Source organism: Pholcus phalangioides, unplaced genomic scaffold, assembly GCF_987345545.1.
Source record: "Pholcus phalangioides strain wild (caught in Gottingen) unplaced genomic scaffold, Ppha-v1.0 ptg000015l_1, whole genome shotgun sequence".
Taxonomy (NCBI): Eukaryota; Metazoa; Arthropoda; class Arachnida; order Araneae; family Pholcidae; genus Pholcus; species Pholcus phalangioides.
This window is the reverse complement of record NW_028301608.1, coordinates 4,771,514-4,785,685: the sequence shown is the minus strand read 5'-3', so window position 1 is coordinate 4,785,685 and position 14,172 is coordinate 4,771,514. Positions and strand designations below refer to the sequence as shown.

Genomic DNA, 14,172 nt, shown 5'->3' with positions numbered 1-14,172 from the left:
TTGAAATATTGACATCTCCCAGAACGGACGAAAACATGATAATGATAGAAAATAGAATCATCCTAAATAAGAAAATTGGCATTTCTCAGTTGAGTTATAGAACGATATTCCTCTTCGCATTTCAAACAGCTCGTTTTGAGTTTGACGTAAAGTGAGTAAGTTATGATGGCCTCGTGACCTATACGGCAATAGTTTAATCACCAATCGAAGGAGTTTTGTCGCCACGTTGTTGGATAGGAAACACGAACGAGAAAAGAGACGCATACATATTTTTCCCATCAGGTGATGTTGCTGCCAAATTGTTGTGACTTTCCACATCACGTCATAACTGTTGTTCTTTTGGATTGAAAAGAAAAGAAAAAATATCGGAAACTGGGTTACGGAACCATCATGATTCGCCTTTTTCTGTGACGTAAACCGCATTTACAAGAAACCGGTCGTCAGCCCAACCAGGCACGTCCAACAAGGTCTTGGTCAAACCGAAAACCAGGTGGTGTTGGTAGTGCAAAAAAAAAGAAGCAGCGTTAATATTTTCCACACACACACACACGATCACAAACATTGAACCGATGAACACACACACGCACATCACTTAACATTATCGTGATCTCGAAACGTTATTCCGGTGGTGGTGATGCCTAGTAGTCACTGAGAAGTGAAGTCACCGAGTCAAATTTAGCGATGGATTCTTTTGTGTTACTAGCACGGTATGCATCGAAATGTGGACTGGGCTGACTAACTGATTAAGAAATTACCGGAAGATACGCCGAAAATGAGAGCCTAGTCTCTAGGTGTCAGGAGGAACGTTTTTTGGGGGTTTTTTTTTGGCAGAGTTAAGATAAATATGCCCGATGTTGCTCCGCTGTTACCGGCGCTTGTGCCCCTGGCTACGCTGCTGTACATATTCGCGGCGGAATATGGAGTGCCAATTTCCACGGATAAAATTGACTCTGAGTATGACTACATCGTAGGTGAGTAAATTCATTCTATTCAATTGTATTCTATTTTTTCCAAATATAAATTTCTACCAAGTAAATTGATGATTTCATTAAATTTATTCACGAACTGTTTGAACATACGACGGGAAAGACCACTCTTTGTAATGTAAGTGCCAACCTGCCATTTATAAATATATGTAAATGAACAATGAAAAAAAACAACAAATACTCTCTGTATAAATCAACAGTTTTCTTCTTTTCCGAACAGTGATATGGACGTGAAATTCATGTCTAATATCGTTAACGAGCGCTTTTGCCTAATTCATGGCTCCCCCAGAATAATTTGGTAGATATTTCCCCATATAAAAGAATCATTTCAAAGCATAAATAGGCAATATCTCCAGCTCGTCGCGACGTCCGTAGGAGCCGCGACGCACACTTTGAGAAACACTGCAATAGAAACTTGGTAACTTGACATTTGTTATCACTCTGAGAACCGAGCATTCATTTTTTTACATCTTCAAGATGTTTCTGCGTTTTTGATACTCAAAAAATGCATTAGGAATATAAATGTCAGCGAATCTTTATTTTTCAAATTTTGAATTTTTTAATATTTTTTTTGTGTGAAGAAATTATTCACTTCACTCAAATGTTTTCAGCCAAGATGGTGCAGAGTATATTTATCTTCACATACAATTTTTTCATTTTATCGCTAAATTTCATGTAATAAGTAACACTTTCCCCGGAGGTACTTTTTCCTGGAAGCCCCCCCCCCCCCCACCGAAAGTTCAACTTCAAGTGCTGCCCTCAGATGAGAGCTCCAAAAGTTCATATTCACCATATTTCTAACTGAGAACATACACAATCCTTCAAATCAGAGCTTAACTCCCTGAGGTGAAAAGAAAAAATTCCACACTGTGAAAAAGCAACCCACACATTTGTGGCACCAGGGTCTGAAAGGGTTATTCTAATGGTTGTGTGGCACAAATCCAATGGGGAGAAACCTCTCTAACTCGACACAAGAAAAATAAGCTCCGCTTAAGTCGATTACGATTTGTGCTGTAATAATCATAACTAATTTTTCGAAATTGCTCATGCATTTGCCAAATCCATAAATTCTCACGATATTTCTCTCGCGTATTTCAACATTTCCTCGTTTCGCTGTTTTTTGTAATAAAGATTCTCCCTCACACCTTGGGATAGGTTCACTTCCCACTGGTTTAGAACCTGCAAACTCAACCTGTGGACTACAAGTCACTAATAGGTGTGAATGATATCGGAAATTTTTGATCGAGAAGTGGTTGAGTGAGCTAGATCAAAATTTTTGAGTGTGTGAGAATACGAAAATTTTCCTAAATTTTGGCAATTGCATTGCTCATTCATAAATAAACGGTATTTCGACACGCTATGCTTTTCTTTCATCCCTAATTCGAAATTATTCGAAAACTTTCATAAAAAATTGTGTGCTAGTTTATTAGATGTTGGAATAGAATTGTTAAAACATACAAGTATACGTGCATACACGAATTGTATTAAAACGAAGGTGAGATTAAATGAAATGTCATTAACTTGACATCCACTTAAGGGATCCCCGACCATTTTAACATGGCAATAAACTTATGAAGAAATATCATTAAAACTATTATTTTCCATTCATTTATTTCAAATTTTTACCACATATATTTGATTGTGCGTGTTATCCTACGCCAGAACATTTTTTTTAAATATATTCAATATTTAATTATTTACAAATTTTCAAACAAAAAACCCCATTAAAAACAGTTTGCACGCATGATATAATAACACGACATCAAGGAAATTGAATAAAAATTGATTCAAAATAAAGGAAACTGTTCAGTTTTGAAAATAACGGAAAAGATTCGAGATCCATTCCTAAATACTTGGGTTATAAAAAATTTAAATTTTTTTCCAATTTTTTTGAAACTTAAAATTTAATTTTGAATAAGATTTAGCCGATAAAAAAATCTCAATCTTTTTCATCATTTCATGAACTGAACATTTTTCTTTGTTTTGAATCACTTTTCATTCAATTACATTGATTTCATGAAATTTTATCACACCACGCAATTAGTTTTTAATGATTTTTTTTGAAAATTTACAAAAAAAATTGATTATTCGGGATATGTATAATTTTGTACTGACGTAGGATAGCATAACCGATCAAATATGCGTGGTGAAAGTTTGAAATAAATCCATGGAGTTTTTACATAAGAAAGTTTTTTACTACGCAAAAAGGTAGGAGACTCCCTTAAATCGACATGCTTATCGACGTTTCATTGTATACAGTCAAACTTTGTTAATGAGTCACTCTTGGGAGAGCAAAAATATGACTTAGTAAACGGAGTGACTCGTTAAACGGAGTAAGCCATAGCTGTGCCGATTCCTGCCTGAAGACAATTGGAACTTCCAAAAAGTGACCCGGTAATCGGAGTGACTTGTTAACCGGGTGATGCACTAACGAGGTTTGACTGTATTTAGAATAAACAACTCCATGACAAGCACTGAATTCAGAATGTAAAGAATCGTGACCATAATGACTCAAAATTATAAATCATTGACCTGAACGACTCGCCCATATTTGAAGATATCCGGGGACGAAACTGTTCACCTTGAATTAAGTGTATAAAACTCTGTAACTGATCAAGAGAGTTTTCTTGACCGTAAGCCACGTGAGAACAGCGCCCTTCGCTCCCCAGGGCCCCATAAACTTTTTCTACGCCTGAAAAATAATTCTACGCATTTACTTTCTGATAATCGTTGAATATTCGTTTTATCGGACATCGTGACAAATTATACAGAGTGTCCTGTAAGTGCTATCACGGCCTTTATCTCATCGACCGTTCATCGTAGAGGTATGATTCCAATTGAAAAAAATGCTTAAAAGGCGCTCAAAAATTACCCTGTACCAGTTTTGAGAGTGTAACAAAATAAAAAATCCAAATTTTTATACTGTCCTTCTGTGCTCCAACTTACAAATAGAAGCTGTTGCCCTGTCTCTCCTAATGCTAAAAAAATTCTATGCTTCTAAGTGCAATATTCCCGGAGATTATTTCGAATTCAAAAAACGGATGAAATTTGGGAAAGAACAGCGTTAAATGCGGGAAAACCCGTTTTAACTACATTCAACGCTGTTCTTTGTTTAATTTTGAACTAATTTTTTTCTGTACCAAAAAAAGAACCTCTTCGTTTTGAGAATAACTTTTCGTCAAACGCGTTCAAATATACCGATTCCTTCAGCTTTTATGAATTCTTAAACTGTCTGAAAATTTATGGGACATCTTGTAGATTTGAGGTGATGTGAAAACGTATATTGAAATTTTGATCGGGATCTGCCCGCAGTAAAAAAAAGAAACTATTGGTTTTCGATGATTTCTCTGAGAATCAAGAAGCATGAGATGCAACATTGACAAAATAATCAAAGTAGCAAAGATTGTGTTCAACAATTGTTCAGCAATTCAACAATAATTTATTGAATGCAAATTTGGTTATTTCGTGATTGCAGTGGTGCTGTTGGAAATCATGTGAATCTTTCGAAAACGGTTAATAAATTTCAAAAAAAAAAGTTAAAACTGCAATACGGAAATGTGAAAAAGATCAGTGAACGCACTTGAAATTGAATTTTCGTTTGCTCACCCATAATAATTGAACTTTTCTTCCTCGAACTAGTGAAAAAATGAAAAAAAAAAAAAAAATCTTGTCTTAGAACTTGTTCGTTCCCCGTTTAGCGTCAAATGGAATTTGATTGCGAGATATTTTAGTTGGGCGGGAGAACACAGTTTTTGTGAACTTTATCTCGAGCTGGCACTGAAAAATGTGTACTTAAAGAGCTTCCGGAAAAAATCAACTTTCGTCGAGTTAATTGGCGACTTTCATCAAAGTCCTTAAGTTCAAGGTGAGTTGGTTCAACGGGAAGAAAGAATTGCATCTTTTCACTCTGAAAGGTCGCGCGCGGCGGCAATTGCATAACAGCGGAACGTCTTTCATGGCCTCGAAGAAACAGCGCGCGCTCTAAGCCGATGCAACATCTTGTTGAATAAGTTTGAATATATTGTAGCATTTTCAGTTGATCTGTTTTTTTCTTTTCTGAACTCTATTATGAATTAGTCGGTCTTTAGAATTCGATAGATTATTTCAGTTCTGAAATCTCATTGAAACTTGAAAATGTGTGAACAACGCTTGGTTTTTAACTCTTTTGCGATCAGGGAATTTAATATTAAGTCCGAATGCCAGTGGAATAAATTAAACCCCCAGCTGAGACTGTTTCTTCAAACTCTTTTTTTTCCTCATCGCGAAGCTTTATTCTAACTCTATGAAATAAAGTTGTGCGTGTGTGTCTCCCCCGCCCCTGTTCTTATCGGCTTTTCCCTCTTCTCGTTCTCCATCACATTCTCCCCTACGCATGTAATGTATTTCTCTCAGAACTAATCCATATATTATACAGGGTGTCCTGTAAGTGCTAGCACCGCCTTTATCTCGTCAACCGTCCGTCGTAGAAGTATGATTCCCGTTTGAAAAATGCTCACCAGGCGTTCAAAAATTACCCTGCACCAGTATTGAGAGTGAAAATACAACGTGAGACAAAATAAAAAAAAATCTAAATTTTTTTATGGTTCCCCCTGTGCTCTAACTTCCCGTTAGAAAGTTGCTGCCCTGTCTCTCCTGATGCCAAAAAAAAAAAAAATCCACGTTTTCAAGTGTAATATCAACAGAGAATTCAAATTCGAAAAACAGAGAAAATTTGGGAAAGGACAGCGTTAAATCCCGCATTTAACGCTGTTCTTTCCCAATTTCTTTTTGTTGGTATCAGGAGAGACAAGGCAACAACTTTCTAACTGGAAGTTAGAGCACAAGAGGGGACCTTGTATAAATTTAGATTTTTATTTTTATTTTGTTGCACGCTGTATTTTCACTCTCAAAACTAGTGCAGGGTAAGTTTCGAACGTCTGATGAGCATTTTTGAAATTGGTATCATACCGCTACGACGAACAATTGACGAGATAAAGGCGGTGCTAGCACTTATAGGACACCCTGTATACTGTACTTGGAAGTGAGGAAGAGAACACGTGAGTGAGGACGAAAAGTTAGGTACTGTATAAATCTCTTATATCTCTCTCTGCAACTTTCTTATCTAATTATCTAGTCCGTACTGTTCCTCCCCACCCGTAGATATATCTCTCGATTATCTTTCCTTTTCAAAATCCTTCATGGCCATTTTCATATCGACACTTCGAATTTTCTAACTCCAGCCTCAAATTTTTCCAATAAAATTAACCATTCGCAAAAATACAAATCCATCTTTGCATCTACAGATTGTTTCAAGTTTAGTTTCTTTCCTCGAACAATAATCGACTGGAACCAGTGTCGTCTTAACGCGTGGGCCTACCCGGGCACCTCACAAAAAGGAGATTTGGTTGAAATTTTCTATAATTTAACTGGTAGGGCCTCAGAAAAACCACTTGGCCCGGGGGCCCATGGTGCTCTTAAGACGGCCCTGACTGGAACAACCTCCCGTCAAACATTATTGATTGTACAACAGTTTCTGATTTCCTTCGTAACATCAATCGTCTCTGTCAAACATCACCACCGCATGCCCTTGTATAGGCCTCGGCCAAGCAATATTGAATAAATAAATGAATTCTGAATTTCTCTCCACCATATCTGAGAAATTGTTTTTCTTTTTAATAAATTCCGAATTTTCCTCACAAGCTGGACCTATTTCTTTCGTTTTCTGAATTTTCGATTCCTCTCCCAGATAAAAGAAAAAAAAATCGAATGTAAAAGAGCCGCATCCCACTATGACTATTTCCAGGAATCGTCTTCGGGGACCTCGAGGAAGCAATAATTTATGGCTTTCAATACAAAGGCCATAGAATAATGACGGTACGGGAGGTTTTTCACCTCCACCAAGCTCGTCTCCCTTTGAAATTTCTGAAAAAGTGACGCCGATTGCGGTTGCCGATAGCATTTTGCGGTTTATGTCCAACAAAGACTTTTTATTATCTTTTACCTTAATTTATTATCTTACCCTGCGTCAGGACTCAGCCATAGTGGGGCTTTAAGGGGGGAGCCCCCGAAATATTATTTTACTTCAAGATGCATCTGGCCCCACTTTAATTTTCACACCGGGCCCCGCGTCTTTTAAGGGCGGCCATGATTCTCAACGATTCTAGAATATGGTACAGTAGACTCTCGGTAACTCGACACCCTAAAAGTATCGACAAACATGTCGACTTAAGCGGATGTCGAGTTAGCGGGGTTTCGCTCTAAATTTTTGTCCGATCGTTTTTGTGTACGTAATTATACGCATTCAAACAATTCGATAGAATAAAATGCTAATTCTCTCATTAATTTTAATTTGGAGTTGTTTCATAATAGAATCGAAACATATAAAAAAAATTACCTCATGAAAAATAATCAAGTATATTTGTTTTTCTTTCCGCAGAGAAAACAAAAATTCTACACTGTTCAGTTTATCCCGCGATTGTTAGGCTTTTACCTGAGTGCGTAGGAATCGACGCATCACAGCTTTCAATGCATCATGGCGAGATGGTGTAGATACTTCTTCATCTGAACTGCGGGTTTTTGATTTTCCGATAAAAAAAACTAACGGTTTCAATTTTTCTAGTTTGCAGCCAAAAGAACTGTCAAACGATCTTTGTGTTTTTTACCTCCTTCACATTTTTCGCCTTCGAAGGCAAGCGTTTGGTTAGGCAAAAGGCGAAAAAATAAATCTGTCTCATCACAATTAAACACATCTGCATCTTTATACCCTTCTATCATTTTTGGTTTCAGAATATCATTCTTCCAATTTTCAACATTTTCTAGAGATGCAGATATGCTCTTTCCACAAACTTTCCTAAAAACATTGCCATGGCGCTCTTTGAATCGGGTCAACCATCCACTGCTCGCCTTGAATGAGATTTTTTGCGAAATCCTTTGCTTTCTCTTGAACTATTGGTCTGGATAATGGGATTGAGTGAGATCGAGTGAATTTGAACCCCAAAAGAGTCGCTTCTACGTCACTGAAGTCTGATTTTCTTATGCATTTTCTGCTTGGTTCATAAGATTCAAATGCTGTAAAAATTTTTTCCTTATTTTTGGCAAATGTTGAAATAGTGTTCCGTGCAACTCCATATTCTTTGGCGAGTTCAAGAGACAACCAAATGACATATTCAGCGTCTTACTAGGCTTTAGCTCTTTTTCTTTTACTCTTTTTCGAAGAAATCGTGAAACTGAGTTCCACCGAAAACATTCTTTACAGCAGACGATATCAAAACTCCCAATAGATAAGATTTTCATCCCTATTGGATGCTGACAATATCCACACGTGTTTTTGACCAGGAAAAGAATGAAAGACCTTTTTTGGAAACTCCACTAAACAGCCAACAGATTTCAAACATTCATTCTTCACATACACGACCCCCCTCCGCCCCCAATACAAAAAAGGGACCCATCATAGAGAATAAAGAAACAAAGAATTCTCAAAGTACCCATGAAAAATGTCAAAAAATTCTGATAACTGATAATAGAAGGCCAATTGTAAAAACCAGTCGTGGTGAAGAGACAAAAATCGTAGTCGACTTAAGCGGAGTTAAGCCAAACATGTGTCGAGTTAAAGAGGTTTTCCTACATTGGAATTAGTATTGTGCCAACCAAGGGAATAATAGATGTCGAGTTATCCGGATAGTCGAGTTATCCACGTGTCGAGTTACAGAGAGTCTACTGTATAAGAAAATAATAAAAGGGAAAATGGCATATATATCAAACATTATATTCAAATACTGCTTTAGGGCATTTTAGAAAGTCGAGACGAGAATTGGAAAAATCGATTTATAGGGATTACAATAAAAACCTCGTTTACCAATGTAAATATTTGTGAAGACATGTGTATAACACGGGATGGCTCAGTGAGCCCTAACAGCTTATCCGCAACGCTTCTGTGACGACGCTAAACTCACATACACCCATATATTTACTATCGGAGGAAAAGATTATGGAGCATCTTGAGAAAAGATAATAATAACGGAGACTATCGACACAGAGAGAGAGTATGTATACTCTCCGTAATAAAAGATGACGGACGAGTAGTGAGTACATGGAAGGGGGAATGCTCGAAGGCATTCCACGCATATACATAAAGTCCATCATCTTCGAGAACTGGTTCATTCGGCTTGAGGCCCTCACAACAACAAACTGATGAGGCGTACTGTGTCACCGGGTGAAAAGTTGTGCTAAAGCCGTGGATGGATGGTTTTCTTACTTACTTTGTAGCCCCAAGGCTTCCGGCTCTCTTCTTCAAAAACGCACACGCGCGCAGAACTGCGCGGGCAATCAACGTAGGATTATTAATAGGCAAATATCGCAGTTTTATTCTTTACTTCTTTTTTAATTGTGTGCATACCTCGAGATGTGGGTTCAACCAGTTTTGAGGCTCAATTGTTTTCTATTACGAGCATCCGATATTGAAATGAAAGAATCGGTTGGATCCCGTTTCGGTCTAGTAAACGGAATTGTATAAGCTAACAGCATTTGCTTAACTGTTTGTTGGCTATAACGGCCGTAGACGGCTCTACAAGCAAGAAAACGGCCAAAACGGCCAAAACGGCCTGGAGGGGGGGGGTATGGGTATATAAAAGATCATTGTGAAAGGGCTGGGGGGGGGGCGATGATTGACAACTCTTGTTAGGGGTGGAGACTAGAAATAAGCGTAGACGCCACATCAATTGCATTTCGAAAGCTCCACTCAAGCTCACTATTGTTTTGTAACAATATAGGAAGCGAATGGTAAAAAAGGACGGGGGCTATGTGAGCAGGAAAAGTTTGGACGAGTCCATTTCTCTCTCTCTCTCTCTCTCAGAAAGCAAAACTAGGTTACTTTCGCGGACATATCCGAGTATCCTTATATATATCCCTATTATATCAGTAATAATACGTTATCAGTTTTACATCCCTATAAAACAGATAATATATATTTTCACTATTTATCAAACTTTCCAAGACGACCGGTAAATAATCTAAGTATGCATAATAACCGATTTATCACATTTAGCGCAACATATACAACTTTAATTACAAGCCTATAATTAAAGTTGGTGTGCCCTGAGCTGTGAGGAGAGTGGAGTTTGTTTTTTATTGGTGCAAAGACCATCAAGGTTATTCCGCTCCAAACAATGATCAAGCAGTACAAAATGACTTGTAGTAGAATTTGCGTTACGCAGGTTGCACCATGAGAAGGCCTACCACATTACAATACCATGAACCCTCGAATGGTTGATTGAACTTATTGCCAAAAATTAGTGAAAAAAATATGATTCAGTAAAACCCCTCTTAACGGACCCCCTCCCTCAAATGCGGTCACCCCTCTTTTACGACCAAATGATATAATTCTCCCCCCCCCCGTATAATAAAAGTATGCTTTTAAAACTCCTGATTAACAGTCACCCCTCTTTTACTGACGAATTTTTCTGTTCCCAATGATGTCCGCAAAAGAGAGGTTTTACTGTATTTACTGCTGGCGAAGTGTTTCATTCGCAATTTAATGAAAATTTATCGAAGCATTTTTTGTAATTTATCTATAAGTATTTATTTGGAAAAGGTCCACGTTATATATTGGAAAAACAAAACTGAACTAAAACATCACAGGGAGATTTAAAGACTAATTTTTTTTTTTTTTGCACTAGCAACTAACTGGTTATTTTTGCCCCTGAATGGCCCTACAAAAAGTCTAGATTTGGCAACACTGTTTGAAAGAGATTCGAAAACCCTCCTCCTTTTTCTCTTTATCAAGACTTCCAAAAGTCTAAATCTAAAAAGTCCAATTTTCTGATACACTGCTGGCCACCCAAATTGCAACATCAAGAAAGACAAGAGATATCGCAACAATATTTATTTTGTAGATAACATGTTGACCAAGCATCAAATGATTAAATTTATAGACTTCTGTGAAGTGTGGTTCCTGCCAAAATCAGTAGCCAGAGTAGCCGCCATTGTTGGAGATCACCGCTGCCAAACGCCTCGGCATTGATTCAAAGAGACTTTGGATGTGTTCTTGGGGTACAGCAGACCAAGCAGCTTCCACGCGTTGCCAAAGTTGATCTGGTGTGGCAGCTGGGGATGTAATCTGGGTCAATCGTTGAGCAACTATGGACCACATGTTTTCTATCGGCGAAAGATCCGGAGAGAGAGCTGGCCAGGGAAGCAATTCAATCTGGCGATTAACGAAGAACCTTTGGACAATGCGTGCCACGTGTGGTCGCGCATTATCCTGTTCAAATATGGCTGTGGGCAAGCCCTGAAGGTAAGGAAGGACAACTGGCTCCAATACCTCGGAGATGTAGCGCTGGCTTTTTAAAGTACCGGCAATGCGTACTAGAGGAGTGCGAGTGTGATATCCAATACCGCCCCATACCATAATAGCCGGTGCAGGACCAGTGTGGCGGTGCATAACGCAGCTGTTCAGCATCCTCTCTCCACGGTGTCTCCAGACTCGAATCCGACCATCGTGGTGTTGCAGACAGAAGCGTGACTCGTCAGTAAAGACAATTTCATTCCATTGTGCCGTCCACATCCTTCTTTCATCGCACCATTGGCGGCGGAGACGTCTGTGGTTCTGCGTCAAGGGTAAACGAAGCAATGGACGTCTTGCGGACAGACCACTCTGCTGTAAACGGCGTCGAATGGTACGCGCAGACACTGGATGATGCAGTACAGACTGAATGTGCTGTGCTATGGTTCGTGATGTGGCTGAGCGATCCGTCACTGCCATACCCACAATACGCCTGTCATCACGTGAAGTGGTGCACTGAGGTGGATGCGATCGAACACGTCGGTCCGTCGTACCCTCCTGCATCCAACGATCACATATCCGCATTACAGTTGTTTGGTTTCGTCCAACACGACTACCGATTTCCCTGAAAGATAATCCAATCCACAATCTCGGTAGGCCACAATCCTTCCTCTGTCGAACTCGGATACTTGATCAAAAGATGATCGCTGTTTTCTACGAGGCATAATTGATCGTTTTTTTGAAAAAACCACAAGAAAAACACAATTGCCGTACTTCAAATCGTCGAAATCTCCACGCCTTAAATAGCGCTTTGAAGTGGCGCCACAGGCGCGCGTGATGTGCGTCTGCGCTGAAATTCTAATCATTTGCATATCTCACCTCCGCTAATGCATGTTGTAAATTTCATATTATTTGCATGCTTCCTTCAGGGTGTTGCATTTACGGTGGCCAGCAGTGTAGTTACAATAATTGACTGATAATACGTAACAATAATTTTTTTACAAAAAGTCTAATAATATTTTCCTGATAATAATAATTTTCTGATGGGTAGGTAAGGCTGTAGACAGCTCAGAACACGCTGACTTTAATTTAGTAAAAGTAAGAGTACACGATAACACACTAAACCACCCCTCCCCCCTCTTTTGCGGACAGAGTGCTTTATCTCACACCAACTCCGGTCATATATCGCCATACGACTATTTTCAATCAGTGGAGTTCGGTGGGAAATGAAGGTGCCATCTATCGGCGGTCGCCCCGGGCTCGGTAGGTAAAGGACTTGTTAATGATGTTCTTTCTCGGATTCGAACCCATGGATCTTGACCATGGTGGAAGACGAACGTCTTACCACATGTGTGAGGACACTGGCGGGACAAAAAAAATTCTTCCGTAAAAGAAGGGTGACTGTTAATCAGAGGTTAGAAATTACATACTTTTATTTATACGAGTGAAATTATTATTCGGCCATGAAAGGGGGGGGGGGGTGACCGCACCCGAGGGGTTTTATCGTATTCCTTTTTTCTTTACCTGTCCTTTTGCTTTTGAAACCTAAATTTCGGAAATCAGGGAAATTTGAATCTTAATTTGAGTAATTTCACCGATCATAGTATAATAAGGATAACTCTAAAAAAATTTCTCTGATAGGGGGGTTCCGATTAACATTTTTCATTTGTTTTCAACTTAAAAATACAGAGTGATTATAATTATTGAAGTTCCCGTACTCTGAGTAGTTCTTCTCATCCGAATATAGCAAAATTTTCGGGATATCTCAGTGAGATCATGGCGTGAGAGAGAGAGAGAGATTTACACTGTGAGGAAAATTAATTTTTGACCACCGGATGAATAAGTGGCGCTTTTTTATTGAATTTTCATTTTTTTCATGGTTCATATAGCTCATGTACCAAGTTTCAATGGAATATTCCCAACAGAACGGATGCTATGTAGGTCTGAGTAGTTTCAGTATACTGATACTCCTCAGACCTATACGTCATTATACTAACACTACTCCGACCTATGAAGAAGCCATAATGTTGAAGGTATTCAATCGAAACTTTTGGTATATCAGCTATATGGACCACACGGAGAAAAAAAATTCAATAAAAAAAGCGACACTTATTCTACATGGTGGTAAAAAATTGAACTATTTCTTTAGTTCATAAATCTCTCTCCCGCATTGTCTCATTAAGATATGCAGAAAATTTGGCTGTAGGGAAACTTTAATTAATTATAATCACCCTGTATATCAACAAAAGTGTTTCAAGTCCGGGAAATAATTCAAAGCCTTTTTCAATGAGAAAAAATTTAATTTCTTCATTCAAATCGCAGGTTTTCCTAGCTGTTTTTCTTCCTACATCAAAGTTAGTTTCTTCCTTAGCAATAACTAGTCAGTGTTAAACAAATCTGTATTCACTGAGGAGAGGTCAGAGTTCCTCGCTAGAATCGAGGATAATATTATCAAACAACTCACACATACTAAGTTACTTTTAAGAACCCGGGGTATTTCTGTTACAAGGATGGAAACGGGCACCGTGACCTCTTTTACACACACTTACGTAGAGCCAAAGGAAGTTTGTGTGGAATCCATTCGAATACATTTGGCACTTCCCAGGATAGAGAAGAAAAAGGTTCTTCGTGACCAGGTGATTTCGGGTATTTATGTGCTCATACATCACCGACTTTAAACGGACCCACAACGTAAGAAAGGGTCGCTTGTGTGGGTTTCTTACATCAATCATTTCCTTTCTTCTCCGTGTTATTTTTTTATGCCTCACCGATGCACTGAAATAAAAGAATTTTCAATTCAACGATTCGATCAACAAATCCCCGATTTTATATGTTTTTCGCAGAGAAATGATGACTTCTTGAAAGAAAAGTAAGGCATTTCGTCATATTTTATGTCTTGATCGTGGATCATGCTTTTGACAAGAACCA

The 14,172-nt window shown here is 38.5% G+C and overlaps 1 protein-coding gene across 1 annotated transcript in view; it reads left to right on the top strand.

Annotated features, from left to right (window-relative positions):
* Window positions 1-439: 439 nt before the first annotated feature.
* Window positions 440-14,172, top strand: part of LOC149075295 (glucose dehydrogenase [FAD, quinone]-like) — a 102,689-nt gene continuing 88,956 nt past the window's right edge. Inside the window, exon 1 of the mRNA XM_089242642.1 lies at window positions 440-971. Within this exon, the coding sequence (XP_089098768.1) occupies window positions 845-971 (127 nt within the window). The 5' untranslated portion in view covers window positions 440-844. The remainder of the gene's footprint in view (window positions 972-14,172) is intronic.